The 23,784-nt window shown below is 42.3% G+C and overlaps 1 protein-coding gene across 9 annotated transcripts in view; it reads right to left on the bottom strand.

Moving 5' to 3' along the window:
* The window catches only part of LOC128298808 (G protein-coupled receptor kinase 1), a 99,513-nt gene that overhangs the window by 35,319 nt on the left and 40,410 nt on the right, over nucleotides 1–23,784 (bottom strand). For all 9 annotated transcript variants that reach the window (XM_053034594.1, XM_053034598.1, XM_053034597.1 and 6 more), the window contains 2 exons: nucleotides 8,012–8,088; nucleotides 7,368–7,441 (listed from right to left, as the gene is read on the bottom strand). In XM_053034594.1, coding sequence (XP_052890554.1) covers nucleotides 7,368–7,441; nucleotides 8,012–8,088 — 151 coding nt within the window. The remainder of the gene's footprint in view (nucleotides 1–7,367; nucleotides 7,442–8,011; nucleotides 8,089–23,784) is intronic.

Genomic DNA, 23,784 nt, shown 5'->3' with positions numbered 1-23,784 from the left:
AGTACGTGAGGAACGTCTTCGTGCTTCACCATGGCTCTAGAGTGGACTTTTTAGCTCTTACCAATCCACGCCCTCGCTTCCCCGTCGCTCGGTGCTTTTGTTTTTCCAGGTCACCAAAACGAAATCGTCATCTTGATCTACTTTTATGTATTTTTTTCCCTCCCAACTGACGACTGGTAGTAAACCAGCTTCCAAAACGAAACGAACGAGGACGAAAACTACCGATAAGTTGTAATAAATTACAAAATATATTCCGGGCCACCGGGTGTCACCCCACTGGGTAGGAAATATGGTTTCAACTTGGCGCAGTAAGCGACACAAAAACAACCGAGTTAAGCGCGGGGGATAATAAATTGTTAGACAGCACAGAGAAACAACCGACGCAGAAAAATAAAACGCACACACACACACAAACAACGGATGGCCGAGAACTGTTGCTAGGTTAGTTAGAAGGTGAACGATGCCCGTAAGCTAGAACGAGAATGCAGTTCTTTGGAATAGTTTTGCTTACCCGTTGGAAAGGGGAATGAACAATAGGAGAGCCACACTGAGAAGACCAACAAGAAACGCTCGACGATTTTTAGCGTCAGGGTAGACTCTAAACTAAGAAGTAAACACGAATGGGGGGTCAAAAGTATGTGAAACAGTGGGACAGCAAGGCGACAGAAAACTTTTATCGGAGCAAAACACAACTTCAAAGCGATAATTCAAACAAACGATGCATTAAAATGTGCCAAACAGAGGCAGCTAACGAAGAAGACCAAAAAAAGTGTTATAAGTAAAAAGAAAATCGTTTCTATCCCAATCTTAATTATGAAACTAACCCAACACAGTTAAGGGAAAAGAAGAAAATTCAATTAAGAACACTTTATCTACAACCTGACATGATACATAACACACAAACGGGTAAAAGGAGAAGACAATGTAGTAGTAAAAACCAACATAACGAGAACTATACGTTCTCGTACATCCTTTTTAAAACAAACCATAGCTTCCTTCGTTTCAACCATTAAACTAGCACAGCACACTATCGGTTGGGAAAGTAATCATCATAATGTAACACAAACCAACCTCCTGTAGCGCCGATACACCTGCACCCGGTGTGTACACTGACATGGAAACAAAAGCAGATTACGAGTACACGGTGGTGTCGGCTACAGCAACCGAGCGATAGCCTGATAGGAATGCAATCGAATGGTGGAGGTGAAATTTGTTACATGGTCACCTGTTCCCTTTTCGCCTCCTGCTGTAAACTTACGGTTGTGCTACGCCAATAAAATGGCCGACGAACATTAAACTCAGACAGCAGCTGGACTCGTGCGAAAGGAGCCTCCCAGAGACACCTGTTGGTTTTACTACTTCCTCATAAGGGAAAATGCCTTTATATGAGAGTGTTACAATAAAACTCTACATGTGAAAGTGAACAGATACTGTTGTGTAAGTTATTCGCTTAGACGAAATAGCGGAAATTCGATAGAAATTGGTTTACTTTTTTATAAAACTGTCTACGTAATGAAAAATTCACCGTTCATTATTTTTTGCTGGACAAAGTCAGTTCACAGAGGGCTTTTAATACCCGCTGGATGTTTCGTCCATCGCAATTCAACTCAATTCCCACCTGCACTTTCAATTTCTCGATTCCTCGTTTTGGTTGATATTTCTCAAGAATGTGTCTCGTTGTGTAAGCCCAAAGATGATACGAAGGGCCCAGGAGTTTATTTCCGGTTCAGCCATGTTCGAGACAGGGTTGCATTGGAGAGTTGCTCAAACCGCTCCGAATGGTTCTTTGTATGAGTTCTGAGTCAATGATGAGCACAACACAACATAAATCCTCCGGATGGACAACAATCAATGGTACAGCTCGAGTGCCAATTCCAGGAGTTTCATACCATCAGTATCCACAACACGGTTGGCCACAATCACGACCGGCATCCATCAATACACATCTTCCTTTGGGGGCTTCAAAGTTTACTGCAATCAACGGAAGAAAGTATCCGAGCCAGTCGACAGCGTACAACATTCATCCCAACCCGTCCGGCGGATATCCTTGGATCATCCCACCGGTGCGGCGACAGAAAGAATGCTGAAAGAATCGAGAGCGAAAAAAAAAGAACACTTCCGACAAGCACAAAACACTACCCCGCTCGCGCAAGACACAACAACGGCGCTAAGGATCCCGGGTGCCGGATGGAAGCGATGATTTCCACACCGCAACCCGTGGAACGCTTTGCCCACAGGGCACTGTGGTTGCGGGCGAAACCACCTTGCAAGCTGCTACCATTCCCAACTCAACAGGATCCGTTTCGTTTGAACCTGAGTGCTGGGACTGCATTCCTTTCCATCGGATGGAATCGTCCTGTTATGACAGTGTTGGAAGGTGATGTGGTGCACCCGGTCCCCGGAAGTGGTACCCTGGTTCACGAAAAACTCTATTTGGTGCGGGGATTTTTTTTTATTTCGGGTTATCTTTGAGTTTCATCCGGTATTGGCAATAGCCGTCGGTAGAAGCAAACATTACGACGGTGCTGGTTCGTATTGAGCGTAGGAAAGGATTCCAATTTTGGCAGATTGAATTTCCCGCATCCCAAACGCCAGCAACAGTATGCGTGTGCACGTTTATAGGGAGTTGGATATGTGTAGCGAGGTTACATTTATTTGTTTTCTTTGTTTTTTTTTCTCTTGCTTAAAGAACTGTAGAATCAGCTTTTTTCGGGCGTAGTATGAAGTACGCTTGAACGTAGCTACATCGTGGAAGACTCTGACTGTACTAGAAAACACAATACACTATGGGAGGATATTGGTTTGTTAAAGTAGAACATACTTTTAATCATGAAAACACAGTATTAAAGATATTGGATGAGAAAACTTCGGCAGTGATGTCTATCAACTGTACATGGGTCTCACTGATATGTAGTCCACTTATCTAACCAGGATTCAGAAGTTAGATAACGTCATGAGAACGATGACGATCAACTTCACTACCCGATGATCTGTTAGATCATCTATTAACACAGAAGTGAACTGCTATATCAACTGTACATGGGTCTCACTGATATATGGTCCATGTGCCTAACCAGGTTCCAGAAGTTAGACAACGTCATGAGAATGATGACGATCAACTTCAACGATCAACGATCAATGATCTGTTAGATCCTCTAGTAAGACAGAAGTGAACTGCTATATCAGCTGTACATGGGTCTCACTGATATGTAGTCCATCTGTCTAACCAGGTTCCAGAAGTTGGACCAGACGTCATGAGAATGATGACGATCAACCTAGTGAGATCATCTATTAAGACAGAAGAAAATTGGTATATCAACTGTAGATGGATCTCACTGATATGTAGTCAACTTGTTTAACCAGGATTCAGAAGTTAGACAACGTCATGAGAAAGATGACGATCAACCTAACTACCCGATGATCTGTTAGATCATCTACTAAGACCAGGAGTTAGATAATGTCATGAGAATGATGACGATCAACCTCATCACCCGATGATCTGTTAGATCATGTATTAACACAGAATTGAACTGTTATACCCAGGGTAAGACGACCCTTATATTATTTGATTCTTATGGAAAATTAAAGTTACTAGCTGCATCCGAAGATCGGTTTATTATATGTCAACACCCAGGACATGCAAAACGTTTTATTATTAAAAACATTGTGCAGTGGAGTTTAAATCACTCAGAAGACGCAAACAAATGTTGAACAACTGCGGTAGTTAACAAGCGTGCTAATCATACAGCATCAATTGATGCTCCAAACGAACGCACCATTTTAAAATCCCATTCGTGAAATATTAAAAGTCATCCAATTGAAGCCAACCTATTTGTCCAAACCGCGTGGGTCACGACTCACTACAGTAGTTAATTCGATAAAAGTCCGTAAAAAAGTCGTTGACATCTCGCTGTGGTGAGTTCTCCCTCTTGGAGCTGTTTCTATCTTACTGGAGCGCGCATCACCATCATCATCATCCCGACGGTCGTTCCGCGACCGATTTGTCATCCATGTTTCGAGTCCACTTAAAACCACACACGTCCCGTACAACGTACTGTCGTGACAATTTAAACCAATCGAAGCGCCGGGAAACAAGTGTGTCCCATGTGCACACACACACACACACGTGCTGAACACTAATAAACTGCAGCTGTCACACATGTGGAGAAGCTAAAAATAATCACCAGGCGGATCGGTTCTACTTGGGCGGTGCCGGCCTGTTTCTAGTAACCTTGGTGTGTTTGTGACAAGGAGAAGTTTGTTTTGATGCCCATGCCAACAAGATCGCGTGGTTCGCGTCGATCGCGGTTCATACACGGCACTGCACAGTGTTCTTAGCGCCTTGTTAATCAGCCAAGGGCAAGGCCGAGGTAACGGGTGCGTCCCAGCTGCGTTTGTTTGTGTGACCCGTTGGAAATAGCGTTCCGCCTCCATGTTAGGCATCTCGATAGCTAACCACATGCATTTATCATTTGGAGGTTTTGGTAGTCCAATTTTTCAGGAGCTGTCATTTTGTAACTGACAGCACGCAAAAACGATTAGAAAATGCATTAATTTATCATGCCCGTGTGTCCAAATCAACAAATTGGTAGAATTGATGCTGTGTGTGTGTGTGTGGAGCTTTCAGGAAAGAAAGGTCATATATAATATTTTCTGAGGATTGATGTCTTGCAACTTTTATATTGGGTAAATCCTTGGCTCTCTGACATCTTGAAGTTCTACAATTTTTACCATTATGATGTATGTACGCACTCTTACTTGTCGCTTCCAAACAATCCACATTCCGCTGTTTGCAATTTCAAAGTGCCGCGTTCCACCGGCTTAATCGCAAGTTGCGCTTTGATTTCGCATCGATCCACCGCCGCGAAACGGACCGCAATGTCGCCGATGGCCATAACTCATCCGTGGCATTCGCCATTTATCAAAAACTTACACCCCACCACCACCACCACGCCGACGACTGGAAGCAACTTGAACCGAGAGCGCGCGCGAAGGTGAAGCGGAAAACAATTCACCTCGAAATGAGATGCAAGAAAAAGGTTACACCGTCGCTGGCCCCATCCAACCGGCCACGGCCGACGGAACGGAAACAAACAGCCCCGGGGAGGTTAAAAGAAAGTCATGCCCGGGTCGGCGAGTGGCTGCGTCGCGGAAAAGGAAGCACGAATCGAAGGAAACAAAAAGGTGGAATATATTGGCCCGGACTGGGGGACAAAAAAAAGGCTCGAAAGAGCGCTTCTTGTCAACAACATTACCGCGGAGCGGATGCGGTAAAAACGTTCGGCTAGTGCAGAGACGGCCTCTGGCTGCCAAACTCGTCAAGATCAACTAAACCCCAAGCCAGTGCCGGCCAGCTCTATCAACTAATTTGCATTTAAATGAGAAATTTTACATCTTCAAACATGTCTCGATTTTGTTCACTTTTTTCACTGTTCACTCTTCCATAGTACCTTGCATCCGTTCGGTTGAATGTGACGCTTTCGAAAAGACTTGTGACCACGATCGGAACGAAGTACGGCCGCCTTGTGTAATAGCGCCGGAAAAGATTTGTCAACATACCGTCATGATACACTAACCATATGCTGGCATTCCATTAAAGCTGTTGCTTTCATTTTTTTCAGCCATCTTACTAAGTGGCGCATACAGCATATGCTCATGTAAAGAAGGTTAATAATATAACAAGTTAGTATAATATGTTTTATGTTTTATCTTGAACTTCTAAGAAAAAAGATGTAAAACGGTTCAAATTTTTCATGTTTTTCAAAGAAATTTATCCAAAAACTCATAGAATTTTTCTAGAAAAACAAGAATCGTTTTACGCATTTTAAATGTTTCTCCATTTCCTTGTATTGTGTGAACATAATTCCACCAGAATTACGTATGAAACAACAAGAAATTGTTCTATTTTCGTGGAATTAATTTTGTCAAGTAGATTGCTAATGGAAAATGCTTTCCACAAATTCTACAACGAACACAAAATTATAGAGAAAAGAAAGAGGCCTCAACATGGCCAGAGAGAGAGAGAGAGAGTTGAGTTATCTTTACCCGATAAAACTACGAACAAATTGGACATCCCATTGGCAAGTCACCGGCCAATCTTGACGCTGGAAAAAAAAGACTCAACTTCCAAGAAATCCAGTCAACCTTCGGGAGCACCTTTGTGCGTTTCCGGGGCCCTCTTGCCTTCCTTCCCCGTGTGGCCGAAGTTATCAACCAAAAGGCAAAGATTAAACGCACACTCATCGTTGGGGAGGAAAAAATAAACCTCCCAACCGTACCCGAAATCTCGCCCGGGTCCACTCTCGCCCGCTGCCTCACCAACAATCACCCTTTCCATCACGGGACTCGTGATAATCTTTCTCTCAGGAGCTTTTCCCTGCACCGAGGGCGCGTTCGTCTTTCGACTTTTTCGTAATTTATGAGTTCTGCATGGGTGAATAATCGGAAGCACACGCCAGGCCATCATGGGACGTGCAGGGTTCTAATGATCGTGCCTTCATTTCGGTTACGCCCACGGTTCCGGTTCCGGCCAGGGAGTGGCAGAGGAGGAGAAGCGAAGTTCCGGGGGATCAGTGCCTAAATCGCCGCCTTTAATTAGCAGCCCAACCAGGGGCGCAGGGGGGTTACATCCTTTGGGGGGCTTTCAGCTTTTTCATCGAGAGATTTACGCGATTCAACCGATATGCAGCTGGAAAGGCTACAGTGGAATGTACAAAAACGGAACCGAAATCCCGTACAATTCATTTAATTTCATGCTTTTTTTCTCGTGCGATCGTATTTTCTTGAACCCAACCAGAAGAACCCGATTATTCGAGCTAACCAGAAGATACGAGTTTCAGGCTTGCCTGCTGGGTAATCATTCAGCATTTCTGCCATCATTTGCATATGCTTTGTGCGTGAGCGAAACGCTTCGTCAGAATGAAACGAGTAATTAGCATGCTGTTGAAATAAATTGAAGTAATATAGTGGGCAATAAATACCAGCATCAGTTAATACTGTTGTTTCCCTTTTTTTCATTTGCGCTCCATCGTTCATTGCTCCGGGGAACGCAAACGAGTTCCGGAAATATTCCGGCGGCCATAAAATGTATTTGTGAGTATCCGAAAATGAGCTTTCACTAGTGAAAATGACTTCGAAAGAGCAGTTTAACCAGCCAAAGGGCTTTGGCTTTCGAAGTCCTTTTTCTTCACACGATAGGAGCATCGCCAGGTCAAATATCTGTCTGTCTGTCTATTTCTTTGTTGCTGTCTTGAATTGCAATGGTTTACGATTTCTTGTCTATCTAAAATATCTTCTAGCATCTTGTTACCTTTCTTATCTTTTTGTTCCGATATTTGCACTCCGATTTTCATAAAAAAGGTACTTACCTCTTCGTAGAACTTCAAATGTGGCACCGGTTCCTCTGAGACATTGTCGCAAAAGTCTCTGAATAGTAAATATCCTAAAATGATAATTTTAATCCGTTAGAGCGTGTTAATAAAATTTATAAGGTAATTTTTACGCTTATGTCCTAGTCTTTCAGAAACAATTTTAAACAATTCTATTGGAAAAAAGTCGATATAATATTTTATTCTCTTCTTTTTTTGAGTGACATTAAATAACCTTAAGTTTGAAAACAAGCCGAAAATAACTGACATTTTCCTAGACGAAAGGGCAAAACAATGATTTTTTTTTAATTTCCTGAGCTGACTGTCTTTGAGGTTTACAAACACTTGCTATAATGTCTACCTGTTGACCAATGGAAAGAGGTTCAAAATGATCACTCCATGAAACACTTGCAGCGCAAATGTGCTTTATTTTCAATCCGATTATGAAGCGAGTGCTCTTCAAGCACCCGAAGCAGATTAAGGCAAATACAGATACTAGCCGGAAATTTCATCTGGGAAGAGTTTAATTAGGTCAAACAGTGCGCCATTTCTTTCCATCACAAAACGAAAGCTCCAACTTTAGTGAATCCTTGAATTTCCTATCAAATTCATCGCTAGAAAAATATGTTTTAATAAATACTCACCTAACACTTGGTTGAAAATTTTATCAAAGTTGACCTCATTTTCCTTCTCCAGGTATTTATGCATCACACTCCGGACGCTGCAACGGGATCGAAACAAAAGAGCAGATTGCGTTAAAAGTAATCAAAAACTAATCGAAAAATAAAAACTCCACCGCACTGGGTTTTCCCCGGGTGGGAAATTCTCGGTTCCATCAATCCCTTTTTCCGCACACATGTGGTAAACTATTGGATCGAAAATTCCAATTTCCCACCGACACTGGGCAATAATAAAAGCTGAGATCCGATAGATGGTGTCCGAGAGAGTGTGCCGTGAACATGGCGTGGATGGATGTCACGAGCAAATGAGAACGATAATGGTGATAAGATAGCTCCGTGTTTTTTTTTTTTTTGGGGGGTCAATGCAGCAGCTGGCCCAAAATCTCGACCTACCCTCGGTCGGTTGTGGTTGTGTGGCAGCCCCGAAAGGGTGCTCTCTTTGTCCCGCAAAGTGGGTGTTACATATTTATGGAATATCTTACGAAACGGTTCTTTCCATTTGGTGCTGCTTGTCTCCGCGTAACAGGCTCAAACTCAAAGTGCAAAGTCGTGCCCGGCGGGGGGTTTTGGGGCTCGATTTTTGAATTGTAAATTTTCATTCACTCCCGTTGGCAGTGATGGTGTGATGAGTGCGGTAACATGGCGCTTCGCTCGTCGCTCGTGATGCACGCCGAACCCTTCCGCCACTTGCGACCATTACGACGATGGCGACAGCGATGAAGACCATTCATAATTAATTAAACTCAAACGTCCAACCAGACGTACCACACCATTGCCTCACTATCACGGCCGAAAGTTTGCAATGGTTTTTCAGATTCTCGCCGCACTGATGGACGGACCCGAGGAAGCAATGCAGCAATGGGAAAGCGAAAGAAGCGACCCGTTGAACGTTGAAAGGATTCCCCCAAAGGAGAGTTCGTTTGGTTGGGTCACAACCCAGCCAAAGTATGCTTGAAGAACTCGAGTGAAACATTTTCCCGCTTGCCGGGACACGTTTGCTGTCGCTCCGTCTGTACTCCTGTTGGCTTTGCTCTTAATTGCTTTCTCTAAAGTACCGAACCGATTCTGTAGCCTCCAACGCGTGGACAGCAAACCGGTAGTGGTTTGTATCTGAAGTGTCCAAAAAGTCGAAAGGTTCCCAGGGGCCGAGAGGATCCTCCATTTGACGAACGTCCCCTCCGTACGCAATGCGCACTCGGGGTAATTAATTACTCAATCCCGTTCGGGTTGGCTGGGGCCAGCAAACACTATCCTGTTTGACAGTGCCCAACAGTCGGAGATACCGTAAAACTACCGATTAGTTATTCCGGATGTTGGAGAAGTTTAGCATTTATTTTTCTCGTTTTGTTTTAGTGTTTTAGCCAACGATATCCCAACGCGGTTCTGCCAGGGGTTTTGAACATTTTTGAACATTTCTTCCAGAGAATGGGTTTATTAAATAGAGAACGATAAAATACTCCGCCTCACCCGATCGAATTTGTCCCCATCCCAAGTGAACGAGAGCCAAAGCCTTTTAGTTAATTATAAATTCCATTAATAACTCAAACCGTGGCCGATGCTATGCGCCAGCGAACCACCATCGAAACTTTCCGAAAACACAGAAATCGGTGATTAATTTTTCAACCCGATCATTTTACCCACAACTTCTCGACAGTTTGAGTCGTCGCGTTGAGAACCGACGGGGTTCAGCAGAAGCTCTCAGATATTGGCGCACGGCGCATCTCGTTTTATCAGCCGAACTACACCGGAGTATTGGTGGTACAATAGGATCAAACATTTGGGACTGGGGTTTGAGTTTCGCCCGCCTGATTAATCGTCCTAACAGTGCCATACTAATCGTGGTCTATTGTGCCATAAATTACTGTTTAATCCTTGTAGAGCGCGGGTGGGGCTGAAACAAGCGAACTTGCTAAAGAAGTTAATTATCTTGTACATGTGATAAATCCTTCGATAATAATCCCTGCTTCGAAGCGAAGTACTTCAATTTTTGTCTAATTTTCCAACGGAAATTATTGTGCCCTTTCACAAGAACAAACTTTAAGCTCCGACCGAAGAAATCATGCCCGCTGCACGCTGTCATACAAACGAAAAAGAAGATAAATTAATCAATTTGATTTATCTAATTGCAGCCGAATCATGTCCAACAACCGATTCAACAACGACAGTTCATCGCCGTAAACGCAAAGCATTTATCAATTCACATGACATTCGTGGCAAAAAGAGTGGCGCTAAAAGAAAAAAAACATAAGTAGGACAAAGTCGGATGTCTCGACGTGTAATAACCAGGAAATGAAGTCAACCGACCAAGAAATTACAGCACCACGCTGGACAGATATGTCGCCCGGAAGCAAAACACTCTGACCTACATTTCATTGGCCGACAACAACGGAAAAAGAAAACAATTATTTCCCTTCGAAACGTGTCCCCCTAGCAAACTCGTTTAACAGTAAGACCTCCCCATCGATTAGAGCAACGCCGACTTGTGCCGAGAATACGCCCTTTTGGCAGACAAAAAGGCAGATTGGTAAAGATTTTTGTACGGCGAATGCCGAGGTTCGTGATCAAACAAATTGTGATGGAATATGATTAATTTCGTTCACAGCCTGCGTTCGTGTGGAACGTGTTGAAAAAAAAAATGTTAACCAATGTTAATGGGAACTGGAAGGGAACATTAAAGACACCAATACCTGGACAAGGGTTGATTCAATTTCAGCATTTCGTGCTATTTATTTTTTGCGTTAAGCATTCCGAACCGACAGACACACCTTGACTACAACGACAAGAATACATAAAAATAATGGCACGTGTGGGAAGTACGCACGTCAACCTTTGGAGACTGGAAATATCTGGAAGTTTTGATTCAAAAAAAAAATCTCCCCAAAAAAAACTCAAACTCTCACCAACAGCGCTGAAACGGCTTAAGCTGAAACAAACACTTGATCCGTTCCATCCACTGGGGGGGTGAGCAAAACCAAAACAAAAATGAAACGAAAACAGGTTACAGATGGGATTCGCATTTTGGTGTACGTATTTCTTCTGCTCGTTCCCATCATGAATCATCGCAAACGACAACCCACAACGCAACACAACAACCACTCGCCCACCAGCAAGGAAGAAGTTTTGTCAAAAGGCAGCATAAGCAAAATCGGCAACGAGCAAACTTTCACCAGTTGTCTTTTGTGTGGGTTAAGGTCAAGCCATGTTAACCTCATTAATTGCCGTTGGGTGCTGGTTTTGTATGCGAAGGCACGGCAGCTAAAGAAGACTCGACAATTTCTGATAAAATCTTGAATTTTGTGTAAGTTGGTTGAATTGGTTGAATTGTAGTAAAGAATGTACCTACATTAGTATAAGAAATGTACACAACTAAAAGAAATTCGAAAAGGGAAGTAGAAATTGAGAGGAATTTTTAGGAATAACAGTGTGTAAGTCATCAAAATACTTTTTTTTGTTTATTTATAAAACATGATTATATTGTTTTTTAATATACGCTAGAATTGCTAGGGTTTCTCTTGCAAAGTCCCTTTTCAAACATGTATTTTGAAATTGTTATAAATTAATAAAACATTTAAAAACAATGACCATATATTTGCAAAACCACTCACAAACATTCAATAAAACAGAACATAAACATATGATGGTAAAATGATAGCTTCTTGGCAAAACCAAACCAACGGAATGCCACCAACGGAACAACAAAATAGACAAAATTCTACCAACCTGAAATAGCCAATCGACACCAAATCATCGATCGGATCGCTATGCAAAACTGGTGTCAAATTAAATGTGAAAACACGCATTTGGCAGCTTCTTTCACTCGAACCGAACCGAACGACTTGATGACGTTGTTTGTACTACCCACCAACGCAAACCGGAGCCCTGGAATGATGATGGACCCCGTGGGGTAGTTTGTTCGAAAAGCGGAAAAGTGGTAAAACGTCGGCGTAAATGAAATCTGCCACCTCTTTACCATCGTCGAGAAAGTGAATCTTCGTTGGTGGTCGAAATTTGTTAACTTTCGACCCATACACAACACCCCTAATCAGTGTATGGTATGGCGTTTGGTCGAACGAAATTGGAGGAACGAATTTGTGGGAGTTGAAAGAATTAGTTCAGCCACATAAATGGCGCAAGCGGAACATGTGTAGGTGGGTAAAATAATTCATGCTGATAATAATTGATTGATGAGAGCACACTTTGGCCACGTACGATAAGTGAGGCAGGTATAATGTTCATTCCAGTAGCTGCTGTAGTACAAAAGGGGAAGAGATTTATTTTTGAATTTTTTGACACTATTTTCTATAAGAAATTCGACAGTTTGAGCCTTTAAACTACTATTCTCTTTGCTGTAGTTGTTAATCGTTCTTTGTGATTTATTTCTATTATTCTGTTATTCATCTTTCGTTCTTTTATTCATTCTTTTATTTATTCTTTTATTTATTCTTTTATTTATTCTTTTATTTATTCTTTTATTTATTATTTTATATATTATTTTAATTTTTCTTTTATTTATTCATTTAATATTCTTTTATTTATTCTTTTATTTATTCTTTTATTTATTCTTCAATTTATTCTTTTATTTGTTCTTTCATTTATTCTTTTATTAGTATCTATTAGCTATTCTTTTCTATAATGTTCTCTCTCTATCTATCTCGTTACATTTGGGCTGTTACAAAATGTTTGCAGCGTACGCTCGTACCAAATCACCATGTCTTACCGATATGACTGCAAAACTACGGTTTTACGTCATGCATTCTTGCAAAATATAACATAAATTATAAATTATTTTGGGATGAAATAATTGAATCTTGCTCTTCTAAACACCCAATTTTCTAACATCCTTCTCTATTCCCAGCATTTTTTCCCAGCAGCCTTCCAAATTGGTATTCCATCCCATTCATTGATGTTTACCAGAAAAAAGTGACTAAAAACAACAAAATTAAACCACGTACTTATGGTCGTGAAAAGAACTCCTTCAACGCAAGGAAAATCCGCATTACAAAACAATGATAAGCCATTGCTGTTTTTGATAAACAACGCATGGCTTCATGTTATTCAGCGACTTAATTCCGGCAGCTTCTCAAAATTAATCTCCACTCACTCAGTGTTATATGCAATGCGCGTGTTGATGGAGGGTGGATTTAAAAATATGCTTCATGCAATAAAATGGAATTAATCTCAACGTGTGGTTGACGCTGACGTCAATCTTTCAATGCGTTCAGCAATCTAAATTATATGCACAAGAATCACCGCTAATGAATACGTTCAAATCCTTAACCTTAAATACTTAAAAGCACAAATTCAGAACCTTTCAATCAATCTATCTCACACCGACATGTGATGGCCAAAGTACATAAACCGTGGTTCATGGTTCTCCAAAAACAAAAAAAAATAACAGTCATCTAACGATGATGCGCATGGGATAATATAATTTTCACCACTTGACAAGGCTACCCAAAGCACTCGATTCGTTCGAACGGCGAACGCGCTGGGCAAACAATCCGTCGAGGGTGTAACGAGCGAATCAATGGATGGCACAGCAGAACCCACCCACACAAACTGAAAACCAGAGGACACACAGAGGGCTTCACTTTCACATGTGTCCTCGGCTCTGTGCATCGCAATCTCTTTAAATTCACCACCGGCAGCAAAGGGATCGTAGCGTAGCGGTCCTTCAAAAAGAAGCGGTGCTTCTTCCCCGAGGAGTTTTTTCGTTGTGTGAGTTTACTCGTTTTGGAATATGGTTGCGTGTCTGTCTCCGTACTCTAACGAACCGTAAACAATGCAAACTTAACTCATCTCTCATCCCATTTTTCAGCAGCTTCCTTCTTTCTCGGGAAGATGATCCTCCAAACGGGATGGGAGGGAAATTCGGTGGAAAAGTTGAGTGAACGTTAGCGTGAAAATATGATTAGACGAGAGAGAGAGAGAGCTACCGTGTGTGACCTCGTGCTTTGTGGCACAATAAAAGGATCTTTTTCTGTTCAGATGCTTACTGTTTCGGATTAAGGAAAATTCAAACGAAAATTCAAAAAAATTGCAAATTGCGATTTTTTTAGAGAAATAGTTTCACTGCTGCTGTAATGAAGAATTTTCAGCTGTTGGTTCAGCTTTCTGCATAATGACCTACCCGAGTTTGAAGTGATCTCGGGCGGACACGAATAGCACGAGACAACCTTGTCAAACGTACGAGAAATAAAAAAATCCCCCTCACTCGCCGATGGTTCTTGTCCTTTCCCGGCGGATCTTCCGACTTCCTCATCTCGGACGCTTCCGAGCTAATGGGGTCGAAGCCCGTTATTTCGGACCAAATGGGCAGCACACTGCCTCTTTGTCATGCTCGTCAGTCTTGCGTCGCGAAACGGATGTCCTTACCATTTTTCTGTACGATTGAGGAAATAACACAGTCACCGGCAACAACGAAAAAAAAAAACGCACTGGAAGGTTCACTCGAGTGCACCGTTGGAGAGTTCTCCAGCCGGATGAGCGCCGGTGTGAGGAAAGCCCACATGTTATTACGAGTAATGGTGAGCCCCGTTGGCTTCTTGGCAAAGTTTTTTGTTTTGTTGCAAGATTGTATCCCCGTGCATTCGAGAAGCAGTAGAAAGGCTGGCGAAGAGAAATGTGCCACCGGAGACTCGTTTCGTTCATTACCAAAGGCGCGAACGAAGAATCCAGAAGAGGGAAAACCCGACCGTAAATAAAAATGTCTGATAACAAAAAAAGCAACAGCCAAAAGATGAAGAATGAAAGCCGTTTCTAGCCGTTTGAGTTTTTTTTTTTAGGAGCCCGAACGAAACCGAAACGTCCAATTAGTTGTTATGGTGAGTAAAAGGGCAGTGATGTGAGAGACCGCCTGGATTTGGTCGTAATAATGAGCGTCAAATTTTATACATCACTCGCATGTATGAGAATGATTGAATTTTTAAAACGCTTCGTATTGCACCAATTGGCTTTTTTTTATTTAAAATCCTAGCACATCATCCTGTGTTGGTGATTTCTCATCCCAGGTGTTAGTGAGATGTAAAAAAAGCGTTGTTATACAGCTGTTCCTCGGTGCGGGAATTTTCGAAGAATTTGACGGAAGTGCAACTTTGAACAGCGAGAAAACATGCTTCGGACAAAAACTTACACTAAACGTGGCTATCGTTAACAAGGAACTGCAATCGCCACCATTAAAAACCCAACCTCTCACTTACGCCATTCAAAGCAAAACAGGAAACCCACCTTTCGACCCACCTGCAGAAGAAGAATGAAAAAAAAAAACATGGTAACGACGACGATGATAATCCGTTGTACAAACGTCGCAAATTATCATTATTGTGTGCCGCCCGGTTTTGGCCGGATTACACTTGTGCCCCAGGAGGATGGATGTGCAGCGAACGGAAAGCTTAAGAGAGCTGCCCACACACACCCACAGACCGATGCAAGTTAGTTTTGTCCCGCAGTTGCCGAAGAAAAATGGCACCAGGTAAAGCCATAAAAATGTATGACCGACGGAGACCGAAGACAACTTCACCAACCAACCGGCGCGCGAGACGGTGTGTGTGCATGATGTTTTATGTTGTGCAAATCCCGATTCAGCCCGAACGACGACGGGAACGGGGACTCCGCATGGGCGGAAGTTGAACCATAAACCGCGGATCCGGGGTACCATCCACCAGAATCGAGCGTCCCCGCAACGGACGTCCACCAACAGGCCCGAACGAATTGAAATGTTTACATCCCGATGCCAAATGGCTTCCGGCTGTAGATGGTGGACGAGTTGGTGGTGGCTGTGGCAGTTGGATCTCCCCATTTCAGCTGGGGAATTGGGACCATAATTTCTTTGCTGGGGGTTTATGCGACCGGTAGGATGTAACGATGGGAAAGCTTTCCGACCGACAAATACAACAATCCAATCGGGAGTGCAATGCGGACTGGCAGATCCTTCCTCCTTCGACTGCTACTTCGAGGTTCGTTAGCAGTAAAAAAGCTACACTTTCGTAACTGCATCCCGTGACGGGTTCACTTTTTATCTCTTTTGCATCTGTGTGTATGTGTAGATGCATTTGTTCTTCATCAGCTTCGTATTTGTGTGCTCTTGCAACGAACGAGTCTGCTGCTGGAAAGAATAAAACAGATGACCTGAGATACAATTTAGCATCCGCTCGTTTTTTGCAATAAACTTGTCCACCTAGCAATCAAATATCACAGATAATGCTATCAACTTGCCGGTTTGCTAATCCGGACCGGAGATGGTCTTTGTCCAGCGTTTTGCTGAATACGGTAAATTATCAAATTGACCTTTTCAGGGAACAATCCTTCTAAAATGTGATAAAAATACACCTAAAATAATTTGTAAACAAATTAAGCTTTTCGAATTCCCAAGGAAATTTTGACTTGTGTAGTGTTGCATTCCAAATTGTGCTAAAAGTGTAAAAAAAGTATAAAAGTATAAAACTATTTTATCGATAAATCAGATGTCACATCAGATGTCATTATTGAACAACGTGATATAGAAACAGGAAATCAAACAAATAGTTGAGAACTGTCAGAGAAAATATCGTAAAGAAAAATCATCCTTTGTTCAGATCTTCAGCGTGGGAAAGCTTCAGAAAAGGATGACGAAGAAGCAATCGCATTCTTATCATTCCATCGTAAACTTCTCATCAACATACGACAACATCTTATCCTTATCCGATTTTTGTTCTTTGATCAGCTCTACTCTGCATTCCTCAAAGATGCCGTAGATACCCACAGAAACTCACACTGATGTCGAATGATGGAGTCATGTATTACTGACCAAACTACTTGCTCTGAATCATACGATAACATTGCCAAGGTAAAACTGATCGACTTAACGAGGAGCTTTTGGAATTTCGTCCAAGCTTAGCAGACTTATTTAAATGACAAGTACAAACGCTATACGATGCCAGACGTAATGGAAATCTTTCAAGGCTCATGGCTATCAGCAAGGATCTGTTTCAGAGCGATAGGATCGTTTCTCTCTTTTGTTGGCAGCCAGCTTCTACAAGGACATTGCGTACATTGATGATGGAGACATCGTTGATACATTAATTCTTCCACTATTGAGATATAGTAGATAATCGCTTACTCTAGGAAAGTATTTTGAAGTCCTTCGCAAAGTCGCTTTTCGAAACTAGGTCGAAACTCAACAAAAACTAAGTCTAGAGTCGAAGAAAACAGATTTTGAGCGAAGTTGTCGTGGCAGACGATACTGTCGGTATACTACTTACTTATTTAGCCAGCAGTCGCTAATCAGTTTAGTGATCTGGGCTTGTTATACAATTTTTTATGCTCGTCTGATTGTCGTTCGTAGTGGCGTCGTCTAACAATCCAATATCTCGGTCATTCTGATGGGCTCTTCATCGCCATCATTCCAGCTTTTACATGCGTCTCACTAGACCAGAATTTATCTAACTAGGTTAATATGGGGTGAGCATGTTATTAGAACGACAGCCCTAGAATCATTACGCTTCAGCATAGTAGAACCCGGAGATGGATTACAGACATTCACATGTCTGGTGGTAGTAGCGATAAACGAATACCAGTCGACGGAACATATTTTGTGAAAGTGCACTCTAATTAAAACCCTAATCCAGTTAGCAGTGCACCGCCGAAAAGTTTCATCTACTTAAAATCATCAAAAATTCAGCCCAAACCGCGTCACTTTAGCGACCATTCCCTACGGCAAATGCATCCCGATAGCACCTGGCCTGATGGAGCGGCACACGGTAGGACGTTAAGCACCCAACCAGAACTACGATAATCATTCACCGTGTCCGTGCAACGACAGCCAAACAAAAAAAAAAAATAAAAGAACACCATCCAAACTCATCCATCACTAATGGCCACTATCTGTCTCCCTTGCGCGGGCCAGGAAAACCATGAACCGAACCGGATACTGCATCCATTTTGGCGTTCTTCACCTCACCCACCGGAAAACTGTCCATACCTCGGCTAGGCTGGTATCATATTTTATTCAACCCTCTCACCCTTCCTCCAAAACTAAAGCTTACTTTAGTGGACCAAAAACCGTGAGCGAGGTCGGGGTGAAGGAAACCAAAAAAAGAATCTTTTAAATTTCAAAAAGCACCAACCGAACCGACAACGAATGCGAACCAACTACTACCGAGGGGAATCGAAACGGATTGTGGACAACTAACGAGACGTAAGTTAGGTGACAGTGTGGTAAGGGAAAAGACAGGAAGAGTCCACAGACTTCCACTGCCGAAGCACCTTTCCTTGCGCGAGGTGTAACGATTTCGTGAGTTTTCCTCTGTTTTCCTTCCCCATTTTCGCTATTGATTCGGCTTTTCCTTTGCCAGCCTGGAAAATGGGTCGTGAAAGCTTTTTTGGACGATTTTTACCTCGGACGTGCATTATGCCAGTGCCCACTGGGAACGGTGGGGGCGGTGACGGTGGCCATGAGCGGTGCCACTTTTTTGTTCGATTTTTTCGCAAGAAAATGAATGGATCTCCCGAGAGCTAGGAAAAGGTTTCGTGACATGCCGTGAAACGAATCCCGACGGGCTCCGGAGGTCTCAACTGCGCCAGCCAGCCACCCAGCCGTTACGTGCGGGCAGGTCAGGATGAGAAAACGGTCGTGGGCAGAAGTAAAAGCACCTGGTAAATGGAGGTTTTCGTTTTACTTTTGTTTGAAATTGACGATAGTGTATCTTTTTTGCGCTTGGAACCAAACCAACCATAAAGGCGGCCGCGGGGAAACAGCAAGGAAGAAGGCAGCGTGCTGCGGAATCCAGGATGCAAAGGAATAAAATAATTCAAAAGAGACAGAACAGAAGGCAGAAGGCTCGACGTTGGTGAGGAAGATCACCCTTCGGCCGGGAGGGGGGCTTTCTTATTGCTCCCTTACTGTCGTCACTGCACCGGAATAGGAATACATTTTGGAAGTTTCGCTGCTTTTTTTTTCTTCCTCCTCAAAACCCACCAGAGACGGCAAATGGACAGCACTATAGAAATGTACTTCCGGTATTTTAACGACGAATCCGTCTTTACTTTTTCACCCGTACACTCTCTCTCTGACCACATGCCGGGCAATTTCTCACGATTGTTAGCGGGGACAATTGAATGAAATGGAGAGCAGCGTCGAAACGAAAGCCTTCAACAAACCGGAAAATGGACCCCAACCGGAAGCGTGGGAAACATTTTCCGACCAGCATTGCTATGGTGGTTGGCAAAAAAGACATAAATAAAAAATCGAACCAGCCCAGTGGGGAAAAAAATTCCATTATCCATTTGAAAGCTTTTTCACGGAAGAACTGTGTTGGGTGAAACACGTTCAAGGTTAGAGGGTGCGAGTAAGCCGAGTATTAATCATCCTGTACTTGCGAAAGCTTGAAGGAAGCATGCAATTGAAGAGATTAGATTTAATTGTGTAGAAGTTTAAAAAAATAAATTAATAATAAAATAGATGTATATACGTGTAGACGCGCATTGTGCGACGACCACAATTTTGACAGCTGTCATTTAAAAAGAACAGAATAAAAAAAGACAGCGAACGAGTAAGACCGTCAAATCAAAGTGTGCTCGTATTTAATTGATTTTTATATTTATAAAATCTTTAAAGTAATCTTCTAAACAGCTTTAAAACCCTAATTTTCTATGACTATTTAATTTATAGTATGACGGCAGTGCCGTATTTTCAATTTTCTATGACTATTTAATGCCAAATTTCCGCACATGATGGCTTCAAAATGTTGCATAGAGTGACTTCAGTGACTTAAATTCCTTAAAGAGGCGTTTCTTCTTCGTCGTACCATCGCAAATGAGAGCATATTAGCAAATTTGTCACACCTAAAGCACGCACACTAAATAAGCCCACTCCTTGTCGATTGTTACAACGCAAAACAAAAAAAAACACTCAGCCCATCTTGAATGTCCTTCCCACCTCACTCTATCTAGCGAAGCTTTCCCGGGCGCTGGAGCACATTTGTGGAATCCTGTCACGAAAACTTCTAATGAGCTCCGGCAAAGAGTCCTTCTGTCTATGATACCGAGCGTGTGCCGGTAGCAGTGGAATGCTTTTTGCATATCAATTCCTTTGCCAATCTAGCTTTATGCAAGCTTTGACAGCTTTCGATAACGAGCAGTGCGCTCGCCGCTTGCCCAAGCGCTGTCAAAGTGGAAATGGTTCCTGCAATCCTGTGTGGCAGGTTGAAACGTGGATAAAATTATTCCGAACGTGATATGTATTGTGGCAGGAAAGGTGTTGCCGCATATTTTCTTGACAGGGTAGATAACGTCGAATGGACTTTTTTTTTCTTGTAGGGAAAATTGTCATCTATTGGAACTGTCAAACTGGCATGACACTTTAATGTGGATGGTGGGCAAACAAATTTCAAATAAAGCTAACATTCATAGAAGAATTATATCTAACTCTCAGACAGCCATAAGAAAAATGGAATTAGCAGAAGTAATGCTAACTGATATCAATTGTAAGATAACCTCAACTTATAGAGAAAATCAGAATTCTATCAAACAGTAAAGGTTTGCACACAATTTATACTCCTGCGCAGACAACCCTCGTCAAACCATTAATCGTTTTTGTCATTAAAAACTTGGATAAAGTTCCACGAATATCCATGATTTACCCAACTCTTTGCACCTTATTCTATTCTTAAGTTGCTGCCTGTTTGGACCAAAAGTGTTTAAAACTAACTTTGCCATCTAACCCACAAACATCATACACTGTTCAATGCCTTACAACTCACTTTCGGTTTAAAATTTATGCTCTCGAGAATAGAGCCACATCAAGTTTATTTATTGTAGTCATTTGACGCCACTCGAGCGAGAGATGTTTTTCAAATACACCACGGACAATTTTTCAACCTCGATAACTTTGACACGTTAGCGAATTCTTGGCAGACTGCACACACACGTTAGGTGTCTCAATGTTTTATGGTCGTCTTTGGTCGATTTCATTCCCCGCTTTTTTTCCTATGTTCCCAACCCTCAACCATACCCCGAATGCGAAACGAGTATGCTGCCGTTACGTGGAGTTTGTGTACCTTACGGATATTTCATATTTCTCGACAATTCGCATTCTTGTCACGTTTCTCTGGGTAACACTAGTCGGTTGTGTGTCGTGATGCCTTTTTTTTTGTTTGTTATTTTATTTAATTCTTTTCAATTTAAGCGTGATGTAGACAATACTGGGAAGGAAAACAACGACTAATTGAAGGGTACTATCGGGCTCCTTACACAGAATTCGTTTGACAGATTTTCAGGTTGAATCTCTCTTTTTATCTCACCGAGACGAAACCTAATTAGTGCACCGAACCACGAAAGTTTCGATCGCAAAAAAAATTATCTGAAGAAATCTATTCAAATTAATAATAGAAATTAAATAAAAAATAAATCTATTCAAATGTTTTTAGAGGTAATGTCAAATAACAAGCACTTATTTTTACCACTTATCTGAGCAAATTCACTACATTAGTTTGGTCCAGATGACAATCGAGAACCTTCCGTGTAGTAGACCAATTTTAAATCCACATGACCACAGGCCGAACTCAGTGGACAGTTTTGTTGTGTTAAATAAACAATATAACGCACCATTGAAGAAACTCTCTTTAATAGCATGGATTTTACAATTTGTTGAACTAATAGTTACAACCACTTAACGGTAACAAAAAAACAAACGAAAAGATAAATGAAACAAACTTACAACGGGTTCGATTAGACTTTTTTTCTTTTTGGCGACCCTTGCCAATTTAGTTGCACGCACGAACGGCAAGAATTTAATATGATCGTCACGTGCGGGCCGACTGTTTGGCAGGTGTATCGAAACCAAGCGTCCCGGAGCGTTTTACCGATGGATGGGTGCTGATAAAAAGGAACCCAAAACAAAAAAAAACATACGAAAAAGCTACAATCCGCTTCCTTCCGCTGGTGGCAGGAGACTTAGCTAGCCGGAAACAGATCCGGCGGTTCCGACGTACGAACGTGAAACACGTTTCACGGTCACACACATACGAACTGCCATCGCCCTCGAATCGACCACCTGCTTACACCACCGAACCGTTACCGTTTGTAATCCGATATCGAAACACGTCAAAATTAAGGTGGATAATTTGCTACGAAATTGTCAACATATGAGCAAGATCTTGACGTACGATAAGAGATGCAGAGCAAGTGGTGCAAGTGGGCAAATGGAAAGAATCTTAAAAGGATGTCGAAAAGGCAATGGATGAAGGATGTGTATGGACCTAAAAAAAAAGCCTTAAACAAGACTGATCTGATCAAACAGAAGAGTAGCAGCGACGATATAAAATCAGGCCCCACCCCTTATACGGCGCCCTCGTGTCCTGCGAAAAAGCCTATGCGTTCGTTGGTATCCCACCAAACAGGCGCACCATCATCATCATCATCATCGACCGAAACGGCACGAACGCTCAGATCACTGTCAGATCATTTTGACGTCGTATCGGATTAGAGGGTTTTGCAGGAAAAGCTCTGGCACACATTCACACACGTCTTACGTGCTAGCGAAACAAAAAAAAAGCGACCTAGCACGACGTCTATCCGACGTCGTTCAATTTCATCCAAATCAATTTGATGGTGTTTGATTTTATAGAATAACAGAACAGCAGATCGGCGGCGGCGGCGGCGGCGGCGGTAAAATCTATTCATCGGAAAGTGGTCCATCTTCGCCTAGGTGGTGCTTTTGATGAAGATGAGATGAATTCTTGTGGGGAAATCTCACGATACGTTAGTGTCATTTGTGATAAGCGAATCTCTTCACGTTTTTTTTTTTCGTTCACACACCACAAATGTGCAAATCGATGAAATTGCGTGCCATCCAGTGCTCAAACACGCCCATCGCCAAACCAGTGGGGGCATCTTTCGTTTCGGCAAACGTTCCCATCTCGCTTTCAAGAGCTTACCTAAAACGAAACCAGACAGAAAGGAAAGAAATTGTCAGACGATACAGATTAGAATGATTGAAATGGAGCACGTAATGATTGCAACGAAAGTAAGCATATGCTGTTGTGCGAAGGGTCGATTTTGTTGTTTTTTTTTGCGCTCGCTTCACGTTTGATTCGTTGGCATTTGTTTGGCTTTTGTAGTTCCGATTTCATTTGCCAGATGGATTTGAGTTCTGATTTACTTAAGTTTGCTGCTTCAAATTGTTCAAGAGTCAGCGGTGTCTCGAATAGCAAGACCGCAGCTTGTGTGAGTTCGATTGCTCCCCTCTGGATGGTGACTCTAAAGGTGAAATTTGAAGCAAGCAGAAAACAATTTCATTTGACATTGGAAACCCCCGCCTTTGAAGTTGTTGTTTTGTTTCTCGCTTAAAGAAGATGCTCTCTCGCGTCTTACCACAATCTTCTGACTGAGCATTCCCAAAGAAGATTTAAACAGTATCAAATGACTTCAAAGTGGCGAATCTTGCGTCGTCCTAACATTCATACCAAAGTATTGGGCGGATTCATTGTGTTTCTACGAAAGCGTTCAACTCTTGAAGCTGAATTTTTAAATTTTAATTGTTATATGGGACCTCTGGTAGGCTAAATGAAATTTAGCGAATAGCCTTGATGATATTAAAATACGCAAAGTTTAACAAGGCTTCTCACAAATGCCTAGACCACTATCCTTTTCTTATCGTGGAATTCCGACGAAGAAGAGGCAGACTTACTGACCAAATCCCTTCTTTTTCCGACCGACCCATGTCAACCCAAGAATTCCAACATAGCACGTGAGAGGCGGAT

This window comes from Anopheles moucheti, chromosome 2 (assembly GCF_943734755.1).
Source record: "Anopheles moucheti chromosome 2, idAnoMoucSN_F20_07, whole genome shotgun sequence".
Taxonomy (NCBI): Eukaryota; Metazoa; Arthropoda; class Insecta; order Diptera; family Culicidae; genus Anopheles; species Anopheles moucheti.
Note: the sequence above shows the minus strand (reverse complement) of the source record. Positions and strands in the feature narration are given on the sequence as shown.